General features: G+C 46.9%; 1 protein-coding gene and 1 pseudogene across 1 annotated transcript in view; both read right to left on the reverse strand.

Annotated features, from left to right (window-relative positions):
• LOC136615618 (uncharacterized) overlaps window positions 1–20,265 on the reverse strand; it is a 94,974-nt gene extending 74,709 nt beyond the window's left edge. Inside the window, exons 1-4 of the mRNA XM_066594172.1 lie at window positions 20,147–20,265; window positions 2,946–3,052; window positions 956–1,135; window positions 752–875 (exon numbers count right to left, since the gene is read on the reverse strand). Of these exons, the coding sequence (XP_066450269.1) occupies window positions 752–875; window positions 956–1,135; window positions 2,946–3,023 (382 nt within the window). The 5' untranslated portion in view covers window positions 3,024–3,052; window positions 20,147–20,265. The remainder of the gene's footprint in view (window positions 1–751; window positions 876–955; window positions 1,136–2,945; window positions 3,053–20,146) is intronic.
• Window positions 1–22,287, reverse strand: part of LOC136612155 (zinc finger protein 850-like) — a 460,849-nt pseudogene that overhangs the window by 222,699 nt on the left and 215,863 nt on the right.

Consider the following 22,287-nt stretch of genomic DNA (forward strand, 5'->3'; position numbering starts at 1 on the left):
AGGCTAAAGGAAGCAGCACTCTGAAAGCCTATCGGCATCCTTAGACTTGAAGGATTGTCCAGGTGCCTTGGTCTTAAACAGGAGTTGTTCTTTTAACCGAGTCTGGAACTAAAGGAAAATTGGTCTGGTTGGCATTTTTTTTTAAAGAAAAGAACATATGAATAATAGCTAAAGATATGAATAAGGTAGATTTCTACCTTTTAAGACCCAGCTCTTTCGCTTCACCAGGTATGGCTGGAATTGTTGAACTGACAAAATATTATGTCAGCACTCAGACATGGGGGAATAAAAGCTTCTTCTTTATTTCTTCACTTTCATTTAAAATAAGTTTGTTTACAGGCATAAAAATTGCATCTTTCCTACACGTTTCAAACTAAGAACAAACTGTTCAAAATGTGTAGGCAACATGGAGCTTTATGTCACCATGGAGTTCACCTGCACAGTGGTGGTATATAAACATCATTTTTTAGTTACCACTAAAAATGTTGCTTATGTCAAGTTCATATAAGTCAGGTAGAGAGTGGAGTCAGGAAAAGTGTGTCCACTTAACCTGTCTAAACACATTGGTAAGGTAAACAGTCAAGTAATTGAGCAAGTAGTGGGCGAGTCAAGTGGTAGAATGAGTAAAGTAGCTTTGTACATTGTAGCACTAAGGCCTTTACATGACTGTTATTGCTTCCCTGTGCCCACAGTAAAGGGCAACAAGACCGTTGAAAAAAATAATGTCAATAGTATATCTGTATCTTCTTACCTTGTGATATAAGAGGATGGTGGTTCTCAATCATGATGTCCTTGTACAGATCCTTGTGTCCTTCTAAATACTCCCACTCCTCCATGGAAAAATGGACAGTGACATCCTGACACCTTATAGGCACCTGACACACACAATGATAAAGTCATTAGACAGTACTAGTGCTGTTACTGTATAATTTCCCAACATTCCCAGCAGTGTCACCTCTCCAGTCAGCAGCTCAGTGATCTTGTTGGTGAGTTCTAGGATCTTCTGCTCATGTATCGGTAAGTGAGGAGGAGTCACTGTGATCGGGCTCTGGCCCCTGCTCCATCCTCCTGACTCATGGAGATGGCTGTTCGGAGTTGTACCGTCAGCCGATGTCTTCTTCACCATCGTGTAATTCTGGGTATGGAGGGAGACAGGTAGAGAATTGAAGTAGAAAGTGAGAGATTGTGATCTAGTGATACATCTGGCAGCCAAGCATGCATATTGCAACTCCAATTGCAGTCCCAATTTCAATGGGACTGCTTGAGAGAGAGGCTGGATTTTGTGTCAATGTGGAAGCTGTTGAAAGGTCATATGGAGAGGTGGAGAAAGTGAAGGAGGCATAGGAGGAAGGTCAGGAGGGGACAGACAAGGATGAATGTATCACAACTCTCGGAATACCATGAAATGTGGACCACCCCTTTTGGCTTCATGCCCCACCTGTAGGATAATGACCCAATGTGCTGTTAGGGATATGTAACACCACTGGCCATGCATGCTGCTCAGGTGAACCTCATCACTGACAGCGTTCTTCAATGCCAGGAATATGCAGTGCAGGAATGGCTTTTTGAGCAAATAAATGGTGGTTGTGCATCTGGTACTGTTGGTTAGCGTGGAGCATTTCATTGCTGAAGGCATCTGTGTCCGTTAGCCTGAAGGGCAGCATTTCCATTACAAGCAACAGTGCAATGCTTGCATTCAGGCTCTGTGATCATGGATAGTTGGCGCTGTGGGATAGAGGGATGGCTGCTGACCTGGGACACTCTGGAATGTGGGGTAGATGTCAATGTCAGTGAAGATGATGGTGCCCATTCAATTTCTGCTCTCCGATCAGAGCAGAGGAGAGGCCTGAAGTAGCCATGTTACTGCCCCTACACAAAACTGCCTCTCTGTGCTCAGAGGCTACTGCATGAACAGGGAGGGAGATGAAGGAAGAGACCACTAAAGAACGTAGGAGTAGAGAGCAGCATGAGGCTGACTCTTTACCCTCTGAAATAGGTTGTCTCTCCAAGGCAGTGTGGGTGGTGGCAGTTCATGTGGCTGTTCATACAAGTTGTGCTGAGGTTCTTTTACATTCTTGCCATGTTTTAAATGCTTACCGCAGATCTTACAGATGACCACTCTTCTGTCATCAGCTGCGGTTTCAAAGACACATTTGGTGACATCATCAAGACACCCAGGCTGCTGATTGGCTGCACACTGACCTCTGCAGCAGGCATTATGGGAAATTCAATTTTCCCATGATTTATTTCAAGTATTGGTTCAAACCCAGTTTGACTTTGCAAAAATCGCGATGATTTTACCACCTAATCGATCAAGATGAGCAACACTACTTCTAGGTGCTTGGTTTCTTTGACAGCCAGTGTATTTGGTGGAGAAGAACATGACAGGCAATGCCAGAAAATATTACTTTACTGAAAGAGTAGTATATGCTGGAAAGAAACTTCAAGCAAAAGTGGTTGGGAAATCAACAGTAAGTGATAGTAAATCTACCTGGATAAAATATATATCTATTCTAACAAAAAATTGAAATAATGTAAGAGCAGACTAGATGGACCATGGGCGCTCCTCCTGTCATCAGTCTTCTAGGTGTCTGTATAGATGTCAAAATTAGTGACAAAATTTCAAGTCTCGAGGCCAAACTCCGGCTGGGTAATTCTTTCAATTCCTTTCCTCCACATTACATTCAGCCTACTTACCATTCTCATTGCTACTACAACAATACTATTAGCTCATTGGTTCCCACCATACAGAACTGACCATATTGGTGGCCGATCTTCACATTTTCTGCTGTTCAGTTCTTTAGTTCTCCCTCACTTGGAAGGTCTGGAAGCCGTTATACCGGACACTGGATTGTTCCTATTACTTCCTATAATGGATTTTCTCTTCTCTTAGTCTGACTTGTTACATAATACAATAAAGATCATAGAAATACAAAAAAGCTTACCTCTCCGGTCAGCAGGTAGATGATCTCCATGGTGAAGTTTAATATTCTTATGGTAACATCATTTCTTTCTTCATCCATCTTTGGTGGGTCATTCAGGAGAAGGACTGCTTTGGATGAGAATACGAGAGAACTGGATAAACCAGAGGGTTCTGGTACTGCTGGCAGTTCGCTGTGCTACGCTGTTTATGCAATTCCCTTTCACTTCTATGAAACTTAAATAAAGGGTGTATAACAGCCAATTTAGGTGATTTGGTAATCTCAGGCAGTGGTGGTAAACCAGAATGAGGTTAAGGGGACGGGCAGTTTTCAAAATAAGTGTGGGTTACAGACATGGGTCCAGTATTGATCATCATAACATTCATGTTATATTCTATGTGAATTAGGAACATTCCTTTAAGGAACGCAAAGACAATAGAAGAGAAGATAAACCATCCAAAGTGCAATGTAGCATCGCTTCAGTAACAAATACCTACTTAACCCCCAAGTGCCTCCATACTCCGGTACCAGAAGTTTCTGCATCAGTCATGTGCCATTCATCATTCATGTGACTACTGTAGGCCATCACTGTCCTAGGTGGTCAAGTGCCGTTCATGCAGATATGAAAGCTAAGGACAGTGACTGGCTGAAGTGATCATGTGTACAATGACCATCATGAGATTGCTGTAGTAGCTTCTAGCAGTGTAATGGATACAGGACACTGGAAACAACAAGATTACTTACCGGTAATCAGTTTTCCATAAGCCCATGACCACACTAGTGGGAGACCACCTCCTGTCCGGAGAGGAAACAGGGACCTCCCAGATCTCTTTAAATGTGGGCATGCCTTACACCTTCTCAGTTCTGTAGCAAGATCCATGGACTAATTGAGGCCTATCCCTTTTATTTACATTTAGACTTAAAATGTATTAATTTATTTGTAACTCAAATACTTCAGTAGGGAGCAAAATTAGTGTTGCTGTCATGGAAAATGGATTACCGCTAAGTATTCTTGTGTTCCCCTTACGCCCCTAAGCTCCAGTGAGAGATTAAACCAGATTAATAACTAGGGAGTGTTGATAGCCTGAGGTATTAGTCTACAGATGGCTAATAACTCTTATTGGATTGGAGAATCCACCAATATAGAAACTCCAACTGACTTGTAGCCTTGAAATATCAAAACTCCCTGTTGATGATGAAAACTGCCAGCCAAATAGATGTTCCAAATTACAGAATATATAACAGCTTTTTAGACCTCGTTTTACTGGTTTCTCTATTAGAGCCAGCTAGACTATGGAACACACTATGATATTGTTCTTAGGAAGTATGATCCCAATATCTTGTACTCAGGATGAATCTAAGCCAAGATTCTAGATTGAGTTCTTGATTTTAAAGTTAGGAGGATCCGTGAAGACAGCTTATCAAAAATAAATGTTCCAAAGCATAAACCCTCCTATAACTATTCCACATAAGGAGGCAACTTCAGGAAGAAAGATTCTTATATAAAAATCCACCATTGGAGGTAAATTGTAACCTCCATCTATTTGGCATCTTGTTCTTATGTAATCATCACAACAGTCTTACTTCAAATTCCCAAAGGTATTCTTTACCATAGATACCTTACTGAAGATGTGCGGTGAGGAAAAAGAGGCTTCGTCTATTGTCTTTCCACTGAAGATCACTTATCAAATCAGAGGTCACCGGCAAACAGCCCAACACAGAGGATATGAGTAAACGGGGCATAGGCAGAGCCTAGAGGCTATAAGTCACAGGCAGATCATAGAGCCGTAGGCAATGCTCAGCAGTCACAAAACAACAGGCTAACATGTGGCATGTGGGCCTCACTTATACTAGACCAAGGTCTGGCACAGATGCCCTAATTATAAAAGAAAAAGGGTATAGGCAAAGCCCAAAGGCTATAGACCAGTGGTGGCGAACCTATGGCACGCGTGCCAGAGACGGCACGTAGAGCCCTTTCTGCTGGCACGCAGAGTCATCGACTGCTCACCACTTACTGAATACTGGCAGGGGTAGGAAGGACCAATGGCCCTGGCAGGTGAGACATGTCCTCGACGTACTCCCTTAGCTTTCCCTGATGGTCTTCCCTCTCTGCCTTGTCAGTGTCCCTGGCTCGCTCCCTTCTCCACTGCAGTGGCAGCCCAGCATCTTCCCTACATGCTCTGCCGGCGGGACGGGTCCCCCGCTGTCAGTGTCCCCTTGGGCCGGCGCACGGGGGAAACAATGTACAGTGGCGGCATGCAGGCTAACAGCGGGGAGGACAGTGGCAGCCGGGCACATGGACCTACACAGCCAGCATTGAGTGGGACAGCGGGGAGCACAGTGACAGCGGCCACAGTGGGAAGGGGTCCCAAGAGCGCACTGTCATGAGTGTGATGGGCTGGGAGCACAGTGTCAGCAGTGGGGGTGGCCCGGAGCACTGTGTCATGAGTGTGGGGGCACTGGCGTAACCCTGGAGGCCAGGCAAAAATCTTGGCACACGCTGCTGCTGGAACTTGCTTGCAGGGGAGCCAATCGGAAGCTAGGGGTGTAACAGGGGCGTTCCTGCATGGAAACCCTGTCATACCCCTAGCGTCCGGTGGTGACAAGATACACCAGTACCGGAGGCGTCCAGCAGCACACACTGATGTCACACTGTGTACCTGGCATCAGCGCTAGCAGCAGCGGCGAGTAGAGGAGGATGGGGTACGTATATGGGTCTCGTTGGGGAAGGGGCATTATTACTACTGTGGGCCGCTGTTGGGTGTCAATAGTACCGCTGGGGCCACTGTGGGATGTCAATAGTACCGCTGGGACCACTGTGGGATGTCAATAGTACCGCTGGGACCACTGTGGGATGTCAATAGTACCGCTGGGGCCGCCGTGGGGTGTCAATAGTACCGCTGGGGCCGCCGTGGGGTGTCGCTGTTACCGCTGGGGCCACCGTGGGGTGTCGCTGGGGCCGCTGGGGTATGTTTATATGTGCCAGTAATTACCGTGGCAAATTCCGCAGCATTTCCCCATCCAAAAAGTAGTCAAAAGCTGCACCCTGTCTATTTTGAAGCGTCCCGGTCCTTTTTATAACGATGGGGGTAAAATCATACGTCGTGATAAGCAATGCCCCCTGACATGTTGGTGCTTTGCGATACATAAGTGGGTTTTGGGTTGCAGTTTGGGCACTTGGTCTCTAAAAGGTTTGCCATCACTGCTATAGACCATAGAAAAGTAAAGTTAAAAGGCCAAACCCACAAAGGCCGCTAGGCCACAGGCAAAACCCCAAAGTCTATAGGCAAAGTTACAACCGGCCATAAGGCAAAAGGCCACAACCGGCAATAAAGCAAAGACCGCAAAACCTGCTATAGGACAAAGATCGCAACCGGCCATAAGGCAAAGGCTACAACTGGCCATAAGGCAAAGCCATGAAATTAGGCTATCAGCAGAGTCGTGAGGTTATAGGTAAAGCTATGAAGGCCATGAAAGCTATAGGCAAAGTCAAATGGGCTATCAGGCTGTAGGCAGAGCCATGAAGTTATAGATTAAAGACATAAAGGCTATTATGCTATAGGCCAAGCTATAAGGTTATAAAATCACTGAGATGAGAGAAAAAAACAGACATTATTCACTGAAAAGGAAGCCAATAATACAACACCTGATAGACTGCAGGTCAGGCTCAATCGCCGTAGACCCTAGTAGAATGCAGAGAGCCATACTATGATATGGAGGAGTTACTTGTTCAATGCAGATTAATAGTACAGCCATCCTCTCAACCCAGCCCAGATTGGGAAGGAGTGACTACAAACAAACATAGGTGAGAGAATATATATATATATATATATATATATATATATATATATATATATATATATATACACTACCGTTCAAAAGTTTGGGGTCACATTGAAATGTCCTTATTTTTGAAGGAAAAGCACTGTACTTTTCAATGAAGATAACTTTAAACTAGTCCTAACTTTAAACAAATGCACTCTATACATTGCTAATGTGGTAAATGACTATTCTAGCTGCAAATGCCTGGTTTTTTGTGCAATATCTACAAAGGTGAATAGAGGCCCATTTCCAGCAACTATCACTCCAGTGTTCTAATGGTACAATGTGTTTGCTCATTGGCTCAGAAGGCTAATTGATGATTAGAAAACCCTTGTGCAATCATGTTCACACATCTGAAAACAGTCTAGCTCATTACAGAAGCTACAAAACTGACCTTCCTGTGAGCAGATTGAGTTTCTGGAGCATCACATTTGTGGGGTCAATTAAACGCTCAAAATGGCCAGAAAAAGAGAACTTTCATCTGAAACTCGACAGTCTATTCTTGTTCTTATAAATGAAGGCTATTCCATGCGAGAAATTGCTAAGAAATTGAAGATTTCCTACAACGGTGTGTACTACTCCCTTCAGAGGACAGCACAAACAGGCTCTAACCAGAGTAGAAAAAGAAGTGGGAGGCCGCGTTGCACAACTAAGCAAGAAGATAAGCACATTAGAGTCTCTAGTTTGAGAAACAGACGCCTCACAGGTACCCAACTGGCATCTTCATTAAATAGTACCCGCAAAACACAAGTGTCAACATCTACAGTGAAGAGGCGGCTGCGGGATTTTGGGCTTCAGGGCAGAGTGGCAAAGAAAAAGCCATATCTGAGACTGGCCAATAAAAGAAAAAGATTAAGATGGGCAAAAGAACACAGACATTGGACAGAGGAAGACTGGAAAAAAGTGTTGTGGACGGATGAATCCAAGTTTGAGGTGTTTGGATCACAAAGAAGAACGTTTGTGAGACGCAGAACAAATGAAAAGATGCTGGAAGAATGCCTGACGCCATCTGTTAAGCATGGTGGAGGTAATGTGATGGTCTGGGGTTGCTTTGGTGCTGGTAAGGTGGGAGATTTGTACAGGGTAAAAGGGATTCTGAATAAGGAAGGCTATCACTCCATTTTGCAACGCCATGCCATACCCAGTGGACAGCGCTTGATTGGAACCAATTTCATCCTACAACAGGACAATGACCCTAAACACACCTCCAAATTGTGCAAGAACTATTTACAGCAGAAGCAGGCAGCTGGTATTCTATCGGTAATGGAGTGGCCAGCGCAGTCACCAGATCTGAACCCCATTGAGCTGTTGTGGGAGCAGCTTGACCGTATGGTACGCCGGAAGTGCCCATCCAACCAATCCAACTTGTGGGAGATGCTTCTAGAAGCGTGGGGTGCAATTTCACAAGCTTACCTCAACAAATTAACAGCTAGAATGTCAAAGGTGTGCAATGCTGTAATTGCTGCAAAAGGAGGATTCTTTGACGAAAGCAAAGTTTGATGTAAAAACAATGTTATTTCAAATACAAATCATTATTTCTAACCTTGTCAATGTCTTGACTCTATTTTCTATTCATTTCACAACGCATGGTGGTGAATAAGTGTGACTTTTCATGGAAAACACAAAATTGTTTGGGTGACCCCAAACTTTTGAACGGTAGTGTATATATATATATATATATATATATATATATATGGAACAGCGCTCAAGCCACAAGGTGTGCCCACTAGGCAACAAAAGGAAAATAGGCAAACAAAGAGACCGAGAGTGAGCTGCCCGTCACAGAGCGGGTGTCCACATACTCTGTCCAAAGAGCAACTATCCCTAAATTAATAGGGAGAGAGTCCGGGAAGGGACACGTAGGTGGAAACCTCGGTGATAACCAGTATACAAGGAAAAAAGACCCCGCACTACTGTGCTCATGAGATAGTATAGGTGAAGTAAAGAGGCACACTTACTTCGTAGAGGAGCCCTACTGAAAATAACTGGGTTTCCCTAAATCCAAGGACGTCTTTAAAAAGAAGATCCTGGTAGTCTTCAATTATTTATTGACAGGCATAGGCAACAATGGGAGGAATCAGTAGGGTGCAACGCATTTTGGATCTGCAAGATCCTTTTTCAAGCACAAAACTGGAAATTCGTTACTGATTAGTTGCTGCCTACTTCACCTATAACATCTCATGAGCACAGTAGCGCTGGGTCTTTTTTCCTTGTTTGCTGCAAACAAACATAGTCTGCACATGTGAATGGATACCAAAGATGCCAGCCACAGATAGGTGTGCCACACTATACAAGAGTGCGACCCTACTGGCAATGCAGTGGATTGCCCTGTATCACCACAGTGGGTCACACTGGCTCTCTGCATTCCACTAGGGTCTACGGCAATTGAGCCTGGCCTGCAGTCTATCAGGTGTTGTATTATTAGCTTCCTTTTCAAGCTATAAGGTTATAGCTTAAAGTCATAAAGGCTATAGGCAAAGCCATTAAAGCTTCAGGCAGAGCCATAAGGTTATCACTGGTCAACACTGAAATTGTTACTGACTTAAAAAGGTCCTAATCTGGAGTATCTTGGTGCGCTGAACACAAATATGACCATGAATTTTTTTTAGTGGATCTTGTTTTGAAGATATTTCATATAGTTCATTTTCTGTGTTTCACCGTGTAAATTTATCCAGTAGGACTGTAACAACATCCTTACAGTTTGAGTCAGACAGCAGCCGTGTGCTTACAGGACCTGTGATGTCACCATCATGTGATCAGCCTCTGCCTCTGAGCTCATTACGTCACACCTAATCCCCACTATAACCAGTACACCATGTTAACTCCCACAGTACCAGTGTACATATCAACACTTAATCACTATGGGCCTTGTGTGGCGCAGAGTGACAGCAGAATGCAGTCCTAAGTTCTCACTCATGACCTGAAGGATGCGGTTCAATCCCCAGATGGTTCAGCTCAAGGTTGACTCAGCCATCCATCCTTCTGAGGCCAGTAAAATGAGTACCCAGAATGCCAAATCCTCAGCAGACTGCTGCCAAACGTGCGCATTGGCTCTCTGCTAGTGTTTCATATAGTATGTGAACACTTGTGGCGAGACACCGCGCCTGCAGGCTGCCAAAGATTCGACATTCCCTGCTAGGCAGTGAATACTATGTCACTGGTGATGTAGCGTACAGTGACCTGCAGGAAGCAGAATGCCGCAAATGTTTGTTATGTCACAGGAAGGAGAGGATCCGTCCGGCTTGCAGTGAGGTGATCCGGGTACTGGAGGAGCAGGGGAGGAATAGGTAAGTATTGATTTAAAAAAAAAATGCTAGAGCTCCTTTGAGGCAACATTCAATCTCTTATACAGGGTAATTCTTTCATAAAGCGCTCATTTCTTCCCGCACCCCCCTGCTCCTATCAGTGGTGACCGCCCAGAGGAGTGCACACCTGAACTCTACCTGATTATGTAAGCACCATAAACCTCCAGGCCAGGTACAACAACCCAGGGAGTACCCCACCACCGCTGAAGGGTTCCCCCACAACCACAGGAGAAGTATCCCACGAGGTAGAGAAAGGGACTTCCCTCCAAAACCTCCAGGCAAGATGTAACAACCGAGAGAGTAGACCACCACAACTTGGGAGAAGTTTCCCTTATTATCTCCAGAGCCAGGGGAGCACAGCATCCATGGCAGGAGACGAAAGGATGATTGAGGCTGACCTAGGGCTGCAAGTGGAGACTTACATCGGGGACAGGTAACCGCTCATGCCATAGAACTTTGGGAGGCAGGCCCTGCAGTCCACCACCTTTAGAGATCTAGAAGAATCCGTGAAAGAGCAGAGGAAGCTAAGCAGCAGCTACCCCCTCCAACCTGCCCTATGGACAGCAGAGAGGACCCAAGGAGGTTAAGGGTGTGCCCGCCTTTACAGAGATCTGGGAGGTTCTCATTTCCTGTCCGGATGGGAGACGGTCTCTCACTGGTGTGGTCTTGGGGTTAAGGGAAATGATAACGTGCAGTGTTCATATATAGAAAATAAGGACTCATTCACATCTGCGCCCTGCTTCTGGTCCAATTTCTATTCTGGGAGATAAAGAATGGAAGTACGAGAAGTGTCAAATGGACCCGTATGGACCACATTGACTTTAATGGGGTCCGGACAGCGTTTTCCAGTCAAGATAAGTGCGGCTTGTTTCCCTATTTCATGTAAGATTTTATACTGCAGGTTCAGAACTATGCCTACAGCGTAAATGTGAATACAAGCTAAGGGCGCATTCAGACAACCATATATCAGCTGGGTTTTCACGCCCAGAGAAAGAGCCGGGAGCAGTGCTCTGAGCTCCCGCCACCTCTCCACCCCCTCCGTGCCCCTCGCCACTGTTAGCAATGGGTGGGGGGATGGGGCGGAGCTACGCCAGGGAACTTAACTCCACCCTAGTCCCGCCCCCTTCCATTGCAAATAGTGGCGAGAGGAGGAGAGGGGGTGGAGAGGAGGCGGGAGCTCAGTGCACTGCTCCCGTCTCTTCCAGCTTCCTCGCCCTGCAGAGAGGGACGCTGTATATCGGCTGGGCGTGAAATCCCAGCTGATATACGGTCGTCTGAATGCGCCCTCAGGGTATTTTTTTTCAGTCCTGAAAAATCATGCAAATTTTTTGTGCAGTTTTCACACAATTCTTTTACATTTCTGTGATTATTTTCACATGATTTTCATACGTTTAGCATCAGATTTTTACGGACATTAATAAAATAATGCATGATGGACTAAAAAAATGTAAAGATGTCTCTCTCACCAAAATGCAGCCTCCCACTGAATTAGTACTTTCACACATTGGAAGTCAATTTTCTCCTAGTTGCACCTGTTAAATGGGCGTGTCCAGACTGTTGCCTCACTCTGTATATATTGTGAGACAGTGAACGGCAAAGTGCTGGAGGGCCGTTACATTTCGCCTAGGATGTTCTCCTATGAGGCGCTGGGGAGCGCTTGGGCAGATACGTGCCACCGAGCAGCCTGGGCTCGGTGGAGGAAGCCGGCAGTTTAGTGTTAGTGGCATTAAGCCACTAACACGTTGTAGTGAGTAAGTGGCTCCAAGCCGCATAATCCGGGCCGGCTTTTCCTGGAGTGACCAAAGTGAAGGGTGGGATGGTCACTCCCACGTACCAGGTGGGGCTGGTACCAGGCATTATAAAGCCTGGGCCTACAGGGCCAGGAGGAGAGCTGAGACCTCTGCAGGTCTGAGAGTCCTGGCCTGGCTGTGTGCAGGAGCCATCTTGTTACCGGTGTGTAGACAGGGATGCTACATGTGTAGTAAGTGCTCAGACGAGCAGGATTTACTTTGTGTTTGCCTGAAGTTAAAGGCCTGTATTTTGCTTTGTTTGCTTGGAAATAAACCCAGGCAACGCCTGGACTTAAGACTTTATCGCAAGTGTCACTGTCTCTGACTGCTTATGCCCAGGGTGCTAACGATCCTAAACGCTAATCCCTCACATATGGTGTTTGGATGCGGGCAGCGGACTTAAAGAGACATACACCAATTAATGGACATTTTGCTGCAGCAGCTGGAGAACCGTTGCTAAGGGCAACCTCCCATCTGAGATTGACGGGAGAGTGCTGTAACCCCCCAGGTCCTGGGTGAAAGCTGCAACCGCACAGCCATCAGATACTGCCAAGATGGAGGAACTGATAAAGCAGCTAGTACAAATGAACGTGCAGCAACAGCAAGCATTGGCCCAGCAGTAACAAGTGGTGGCGACCCAGCAAAAGATCCATGAGGAGGCCATGAGAGCTCAGGCCGAGACTAATGCTCTCCTGGCGCAAAGTGTGCAGAGGTCGTCTGGTTCGCTCCCCACCACCCGTACCGAGGTACAGGCGGCCCTACAAAAGATGACGGCCACCGATGACATCGAGGCTTATCTCGCGGTCTTTGAGAGAGTGGCCGAGAGGGAGAAATTACCAGCGCCTCAGTGGGCGGAGGTAGTAGCGCCTTTTCTGACAGGAGAACCCCAAAAGGCCTACTTTGACCTCGGCGAGCAGGATGCCAAGGACTATATCAAGCTCAAAGGGGAGATCCTGGCACGCTTGGGCGTGGACACCCATGTGCGGGCCCGACAAGTACACGCCTGGACTTTCGCTGTACGACCTGCTCCACCTGGTGAGAAAGTGGCTGCAGCCGGAGGAGGCGTCCCCGGCGGAGATCATACAAAAAGTGGTTCTGGACAAGTGCATCCGCTCGTTGCTTCCCGCAATTCAGCGCTGGGTGGGACAAGGGGGTCCCCAGGATGTGGGCCAATTCGTGAGCCTCGTCGAGAGGTATAAAGCCACAGAGGACTTACTGCAAGCCGTGCCTCCATGACGTTCCAACCCCGGGAACAGCAGGTCGGCCGGAGCACCTGGTAAGACTGTTCCATATGTAAGGGGTGTCAAAAGTGTCCTCAGGGGAGGCGGCTCAGGGGGGGATCGTTTGGGGCAGAGGAGGAGCCCCAAATGGACATTCGGGTCCCGGGTAGAACCCCAAGGAGACCGGGCCCCCATACGATGTTGGCGCTGTCATGAGCCCGGGCATCTTGCTGCCAACTGTCCCCTCACTGGGGAACCCATGGACTGCGACTCTGCCCGTCGGAGGTCGATGTTCGCACGGCCAGTGTGTTCTGCAGAGACTGTGTCAGAGACTGATCGACCATTATGTCACCTAAAGGTGAATGACTTTGCGGTGACAGCTCTACTGGACTCAGGGAGCTTGGTTACGCTGGTGCACTCCAGCGTGGTCAATCCCACAACCTTCACCGGCCGTCGCATGGGGACACCAAGGAGTATCCTATTGCCCTTGTAAGACTTGAGACTCCGTGTGGACTTGCCACCCATGAGGTGGGCGTCATAAAATCCCTAATGCACACCGTGATCCTCGGGAGAGACTTTCCCCTATTTTGGGACTTGTGGCGACACCGAGGGTCGTCTGCAAATAAGGTTCATGATAATGCAAATGTGTATGATGTGTGTCCAGAACCGTTTGACCCTGAGGGTACGGTTCCAGCCGTAGGGGTGACCCAAGGGAATGGGGATAACTTTCCCTTAACAGTATTGGCGGGTGAGACGGAGGCACAGGATGAAGTAGTTGCTATGCCTGACTTAGAGGTCTCACGTGCCAATTTCGGAACTGAGCAGCTCCGAGACCCCACCTTAGTAAAGGCCAGGGAAAATGTTAAAGTACTAAATGGGGAGCCTCAGTTCCCGGGGGCTAATACTGTGTTTCCACACCTGGCAGTCAATCAAGAGTTGTTGTATCAGGTTGACAAGGTCCGTGGGGAGGTTGTGGAACAGCTGGTGGTACCTCAGTCTTATCGCAGGATGGTCTTAGACCTGGCGCACAAGCATGTGCTGGGAGGTCATCTCGGGAGCGAAAAGACTAAGGAACGCATCCTTCAGCGTTTTTTCTGGCCTGGGGTACATGGTGATGTAAAACGTTACTGTGAGTCGTGCCCGGAGTGTCAAATAACAGCTCCTATGCCCCATTACCGGAACCCCTTAGTGCCCTTGCCCATCATAGAGGTGCCGTTCGAGCGGATCGCTATGGACCTAGTTGGGCCCTTGGTAAAGTCCGCCCGGGGTTACCAACATATATTGGTGGTTGTAGACTATGCCACCCGTTACCCCAAAGCCGTTCCTTTACGCAATACGTCATCCAAGGGTATTGCAAAGGAACTACTTCACATGTTCTCCCGCACGGGCATACCAAAAGAGATCCTGACGGACCAAGGAACCCCCTTTATGTCAAAGGTCATGAAGGAATTGTGTAAGCTGCTGAATATTAAGCACTTACGGACGTCGGTGTACCACCCACAGACGGATGGCCTGGTTGAGAGATTTAATAAGACCCTAAAAAGCATGCTAAAAGGGTAGTCAATAAGGATGGGAAGGACTGGGACTGTCTGCTGCCATATTTAATGTTCTTAATCCGTGAAGTCCCACAATCCTCCACTGGGTTCTCTCCCTTTGAATTAGTTTATGGTAGACATCCCCGAGGGCTCCTTGATGTAGCTAAGGAGACCTGGGAGCATGAGTCCACCCCCTACAGGAGTGTTATTGAACACATTTCCCTCATGCAAGATCGAATTGCGGCGGTCATGCCCATTGTTAGAGAACATTTACAGCAGGCTCAAGAAGCCCAAAGCCGGGTATATAACAGGTACGCCAAGGTGAGAACCTTCAACCCTGGGGATAGGGTATTAGTGTTGGTGCCCACCCTAGAAAGTAAATTCCTAGCAAAATGGCAAGGGCCCTATGAAATAATTGAGAAAGTCGGAGAGGTAAATTATAAGGTATACCAGCCAGGTAGGCGGAAACCAGAACAGTTGTACCATGTAAACCTAATTAAGCCATGGAAGGACAGAGAAGCCCTGACTGCAGTGAGCACCCCCCATGGTGGGGTCCCAGAGGTGTGTGTATCAGGGTCCCTGTCCAAATCCCAACAACAAGAGTCGAGGGAATTTATACAACGTAACTCAGATGTGTTCTCTGATATACCAGGGCGTACTGGTGTCATAAAACACAACATTATAACTGAACCAGGGGTAAAGGTTCAGTTGAAACCGTACAGAGTTCCAGAAGCCCGCAGACGAGCCATCTCAGGGGAGGTCAAGAAAATGCTAGACCTCGGAGTAATTGAGGAGTCGAAAAGCGAATGGTCCAGCCCTATCGTGCTGATACCAAAACCTGATGGCTCTCTGCGCTTCTGTAACGACTTCCGGAAGCTAAATGACGTGTCAAAATTTGACGCATACCCAATGCCGAGCGTGGACGAGTTAATCGAGAGACTGGGTCATGCCAGGTACTTTTCCACTCTCGACCTTACTAAAGGCTACTGGCAGGTCCCCCTTACAGAGAGCGCGAAAGAAAAGACGGCGTTCGCCACACCAGAAGGGTTGTTTCAGTACATCTGCCTACCCTTCGGTTTGCATGGAGCCCCAGCAACCTTCCAAAGATTGATGGATATCATACTCAAACCCCATCGTCAATATGCGTCAGCATATTTAGATGATATCATCATCTTTAGCGAAGACTGGGACAGCCATCTACCCAAGGTACAGGCAGTACTGAACTCCCTTAGAAAAGCAGGGCTCACAGCAAACCCAAAGAAGTGCGCCATAGGCCTCGAAGAAGCCCGATACCTGGGGTATGTAATAGGCAGGGGTATTATAAAACCCCAGATCAATAAAGTTGAAGCCGTTCAGGCCCGGCCACAACCCACTACTAAAAAGCAGGTGAGAGCTTTTTTAGGCATTGTAGGGTACTATAGACGGCTCGTGCAGAACTTTGCTAGCATAGCAGCACCCCTAACAGACTTAACCAAGAACAGCAAGTCAGTCATGGTCAAGTGGAACCCTGACGCAGAAAAGGCGTTCCAAGAGTTAAAACGGGCCCTCTGTAGACGTCCAGTGTTGGTCACACCTAATTTTAAAAGAGAATTTGTTGTTCAGACAGACGCGTCCGACGTGGGACTGGGAGCAGTTCTGTCCCAAGAAGTAGAGGGAGAGGAACATCCCGTAATTTATCTAAGCAGGAAGCTCACGCCACCTGAGAAAAATTACAGCATTGTTGAACGGGAGTGCCTAGCCATCAAATGGGCCCTTGAATCCCTAAAATACTACCTTATAGGTCGGCACTTCAGGCTAGTCACAGACCACTCTCCCTTAACCTGGATGTCACAGGCAAAAGAGAGAAACGCCAGAGTCACCAGGTGGTTCCTGACGCTTCAAAACTTCAGCTTCTCTGTTGAACACAGGGCAGGAAAGCTACAGGGCAATGCCGATGCCTTGTCAAGGACGCATTGCATGGCGGCTAAAGGTGTACGATCCCACAGGCTCGAACAGAGGGGGAGGGTATGTGAGACAGTGACCGGCAAAGTGCTGGAGGGCCGTTACATTTCGCCTAGGATGCTCTCCTATGAGGCGTTGGGGAGCGCTTGGGCAGATACGTGCCACCGAGCAGCCTGGGCTCGGTGGAGGAAGCCGGCAGTTTAGTGTTAGTGGCATTAAGCCACTAACACGTTGTAGTGAGTAAGTGGCTCCAAGCCGCATAATCCGGGCTGGCTTTTCCTGGAGTGACCAAAGTGAAGGGTGGGATGGTCACTCCCACGTACCAGGTGGGGCTGGTACCAGGCATTATAAAGCCTGGGCCTACAGGGCCAGGAGGAGAGCTGAGACCTCTGCAGGTCTGAGAGTCCTGGCCTGGCTGTCTGCAGGAGCCATCTTGTTTCCGGTGTGTAGACAGGGATGCTACATGTGTAGTAAGTGCTCAGACGAGCAGGATTTACTTTGTGTTTGCCTGAAGTTAAAAGGCCTGTATTTTGCTTTGTTTGCTTGGAAATAAACCCAGGCAACGCCTGGACTTAAGACTTTATCGCAAGTGTCACTGTCTCTGACTGCTTATGCCCAGGGTGCTAACGATCCTAAACGCTAATCCCTCACAATATACAGGACAGGAGAAGTGGTACTGTGCCACACACACACATATATATATATATATATATATATATACACATACATACATACATACATACATACATATATATATATATATATACACACACACATACACAAATACATATACAGCGCTGTGCAAAAGTTTTCAACCGCTGTGGAAAAAATGCTTTAAAGTAAGGCCGCCTGCACACGGGCGGAAATCCCGCGGCGGGATTATCCGCGGGATTTCCCCACTAAGAGCCTGCATAGGAGTGCATTACAATACGCACTCCTATGCAGACGGCCGCGCGAAATGTCGCACGGCAAACAAACCGCGGCATGTGCTATTTCTGTGAGGGGCTCGCAGAACCTCGCACAGAAACGGCACTTACCCGGCCGCCGGCTCCGGTCTGCGCATGCGCCGGCTGCCCGGCAGCTGGCACAGGAAAGAGCCGGGGCCGCCAGGCGCGGGTGAGTACGCGCTCCTCCCTGCAGGTGCTGGGGTCGGGTCCCGCAGCGGGAATTCTCGCCGCCGGATCCGACCCACCCGTCTGCAGGCGGCCTTAGAATACCTTCAATAATAAAAAGTGTTAATAGTTTATTTTTGCCAATTAATAAAATGCAAAGTGACTGAACAAAAACGAAACCTAAATCCCACCCATATTTGGTGTAACCGCCCTTTATCTTCACAACAGCTTCAGTTCTTTTAGGCACACTTGCACAAAGTCAGGGATTCTGCAGGATTATAGTCAGGTCTATGATTAAACATTTAAACCAAACAGGTGATAATGATCACTATTTTCATATGTTGGTTGAAATACAGTCATCAACTAAAAAAAGAAACAGCTGAGCAGGAGGCTTAAACCGGGGCGAGGAACAGTCAAACTCTGCTAGAAAGGTGAGGTTGTGGAGGACAGTTACATGTGACAAATCATACAACAAGACACAAGGTAGTTATACTGCATCAGCAAGGTTTCTCCCAGGAAAAGATTTCAAAGCAGACTGGGGTTCAAGATCGGCTGTTCACACTATTTAGAAGAGGCACAAAGAAATGGCCGACGTTGAGGACTATAAACTCAGTCATCAGCCCAGAAAACTTATTGCAGCAGATGAAAAACACATTGTGCTTACTTCCCTTTGCAATTAAAAGATGTCCTGCAGTACCATCACCTAAGAGCTGGAAGGAACCATTAGAACCCTGGTACACCCATCTTCTGTTTGGAGAAGCCTGGTCTGAAGCGGTCTTCACGGAAGAATTGTGTCCAAATAGTCACACCTTTCATGTAGAAGAAAGGCTAAGCAACTGAACTATGCATGCAGACATAGGAACAAGGGTGCAGAAAAATGTGACATATTTGGGTATAACAAAAGGCAGCGTGTTTGCTGAAGGGCTGGAGAGCAGTACAATAATGAGTGTCTGCAGGCAGCAGTGAAGCATGGTGGAGAGTGGTACAATAATGAGTGTTTGCAGGCAGCAATGAAGCATGGTGGAGAGCAGTACAATAATGAGTGTCTGCAGGCAGCAGGGAAGGATAGTGGAGGATCCTTGTAAGTTTACAGTTGAGGATTTGGTCAGGATTAATGTGCTCACTGCTGGGAAATACAGGCAGATATGTATTCATCATGTAATTACATTACAGAGGCATCTGATTGGTTTCACATTTATTCTGCAGCAGAACAACAACCCCAAACATCCACCAATGTAATTAAGAACTATCCTCAGTGTAAGGAAGAACAGGGAGTCCTGGAAGTGATGATTTGGCCCCACAGAGCCCTGATCTCACATCATCCAGTCTGTCTAGGATTACATGAAGAGACAGAAGGATTGGAGCGAGCCGACATCCACAGAAGATCTGGGCTTAGATCTCCAAGATGTCTGGAACAACCTTCCTGCCGAGTTACTTCAATAACTGTGTGCAAGTATACCCAGAAGAACCGATGCTGCTGTGAAGGTGGGTGGCGTCACCCCGAATACTGATGGGAATACATTTCTGTTTTGTTCAGTCACTTTGTATTGTGTTAATTAACAAAAACAATAACTACGGCCGTCTGCACACGGACGGGTCGGATTCTGCATACTTGTCTTCTTTTATCTTTACCGCAAGTGAATCCGCCATCAAACATGCGCAGCACACATTTTAAAATTTTTTTATTTTTCTCATGCCGTCGCTAGATTGATGACGCAGAATCCCCGACCTTCCCCAATTGAAGCCGTCTGTGCGGAATCCGCACTAAAATGACACAGGCTGCGATTTTCCCTGCAATTCGATTCGGCGAGTGCGCAGGAAGAAACACTTTTCGGCAGCATGTAACAAATGATACCTGCTGATGATCCGCAGTGCGGCGCCGACCGTGGATTCCACAATGCAGATCTGTTGGTGTGCAGGCGGCGTAACACTTGGGCCGGTTTCACACGGGCGATAAATTTGCGTGATGAGAGAATGTATTAAAATGCAGAGTTATGGCGCCCGTGATTTTCAGGGATTTCCTTCACATTTGGGATGTTTTCACTCATGCGATGCTGTGCAGAGGAAAAAAAATAATCACAGCATGTCCGATCTTCTATCTTCTGCTGTATCTTTATTGGCCGTGTTTCCCTATGGAGTCGTCTGTTTATCACATCCCAACTCACCAACTTGCGATTTTTGTGCGATGCGTTTTTACCATTAGAGAGCCCCTCTGCAGCGATGTCTTTGTGAGAAGCATGGCCGACACTCAGACATCTCATGAGCAAAATTACTGCGTTATTGCTGCGATTTTGTGGCGGCGCATGAAACCGGCCTTCTGGCCTCATCAGCGCTCTTCCTCCGCAGCGTTCTCTCCCCACCGGCCAGCAACACTTCCACAGCTCTGTATATCACCGCCATCCATCCTCTGGGACCTTCATACATTCCTCCCCGCACCCCTGCAGTAATAACCACATGGACCGTGTCTGACCTCCCCACAAGACCCTCCGCCACCTCTTACCTGCCGGCTGGAGTCACACGTGAAGGTCTAATATATATATCCTCTGGCTGATAACAGAGACAACAGCAGGGGCCAGGACCTGCTACACTGCAATAGTTGAAGGACCTGCGATGATGTCACCGTCATGTGATCAGTATATAAGGGGGCGGAGCTCTTGTGATGTGCGAGGGGAAGAGGAAATTGCAGATGAGTTGGAATCATTCACGATTTATGAAAGCGTCTAAAAGCAAAATGACCTTTTCTTTCCCAAGTAGGCAAAAAACTTTATTTTTCAAGATCACCGTGAGGAATGAGAGCTGCGCTGTGATTGGTTGCTACGGACAACACTTTTTTATTTCTAGACATTGTTCATAAATATCCTGCAGCATCTTTAACCCCTTTGAGCCCTGCAGTGTATTATATCCTCAAAGGCCTTGCTGAAGTTACATCAGTGCTGCCCCATCCCGGGGCAGGACGGTACAGGCACGGGATTATTTGTCTCACGTCCCCCTTGTGGTGTACATGGGTACTATCTTGTATTATCTGGTACTTGGCACTTGCTCTTACTTTTTGTTAGCTTGTTACTATATACAAGGGCATAACTAGAGAAGCCTGGGCCCCATAGCAAGCTTCTGAACTGGAGCCCTTCTTTCTGTCTCACCACCTAGATGTTGCGGTCGCTACTTACTGTTGTCTTTGTTACAAATTTAATGGAAAATGTGGATCCACTGTCCACGGAGGACAGTCCTGGAGTGGTTGGTAGCTGACTTCTAAGATAGGTGGACTGTAGCCAGGAATTCAGAACAAACTCAGATACAGGAGTACAAGCAGAACTCAGAACAAAGAAAGGGACCACATACTCACGGACAGACAGAGGCAAGATAGATGCCAAACACCGAAAACGTTCACTAGCTAACCTGCATGATTAACCAGAAGGAATAGCTATAAAGGTGCGAGAAATTAGTTCATGAATTGGCCAAGTCACTTAAGCCGCGAGCCTAGCTTCAAAGGTCCTTGTTGTCTCACAGTCCCTACACTAACGAGACAACTAACCTCAGGAAGCAAGGCGATCGTCCAGAAAAGGGCATCCCTGCGCTGGAACCTCGGGTCTATCTATCTCTGAAGGGGTAATACTAGGAACCAGAGGGAACTGGCAAACAGATGGAACCAGATGGAAGTGGCAGCAGACAGATGCAAGATAGAGCAAAGAAAAACTGACATGAAACCGACAGAAAATTAACATAAGAAGTACAGATGCAAATATGCAAGATGTCTCAGACAGAACAGAAGGTCACAATACAGACCCAAGACAGAGAGGCAGACAGGACACAGATAAGACAGAAGTCAGACAGCAAGACAGAACCCAGAGAGCAGGCAGCACTGACACAGAACAGCATGACCAATGAAGGCTGATTGTCATGAACTAAAACGCCAATTCAAAGGCAACCAAGTACATCGTGTACTCACAGAGGCAGAAAAAAGTCTAATTTCTCAAATTTAAGCCCTTCACAGGCCAGAGGCGCTACCATTCTTACCATAGACTAGTAATATCTCTATCAGCAATAGGCAGTGCTTCCAAAAGAAGTTAGAAAAGTCAGGCTGCTTCAACCACAACTCGGGAACATCTTTATCTAATATTCCCAATTTATTTTCTTTTTGGTTGCGGTTGATTGCAGATTGCCTAAAATACTGAGATCTATACTTTGTAGAGACGCTGCCTGCTCACTGCAGACTGTCTTCTCTATAAAAAAGAAAAATTAAAATATTTAGATCTCAGTCCTGCATCCTATAGAGTGATAGCCTACATTTAAGGCTGCTCTCTGCTAGTTATGCAGACCTGACTATATGAGATCTATACCACAATGAGCAAATGATTGACCATCACAATATTGCTCCTAAGGAAAAGAGATAGATCTCATATCAATCACGATAATAGAGTTTGGCACTATCTGGAGTGACTGTCTATATTCAAGGCTATCCTCCTATAATTGTGCAGACCTGACTATATGAGATCTATATCATTTATAGCAGCACATTGTTTATCATAAGACTGCCTCTTTTGTAAAAAGGAGACAGGATCTCATACTTATTACAACTATACGCAAACCACTTTGATATTATAGTTGTTTTTCTATATGAATCCACAAACTCTAGATCTAGAA

The sequence above is a fragment of the Eleutherodactylus coqui genome, chromosome 1, assembly GCF_035609145.1.
Source record: "Eleutherodactylus coqui strain aEleCoq1 chromosome 1, aEleCoq1.hap1, whole genome shotgun sequence".
In the NCBI taxonomy this organism is placed as follows: Eukaryota; Metazoa; Chordata; class Amphibia; order Anura; family Eleutherodactylidae; genus Eleutherodactylus; species Eleutherodactylus coqui.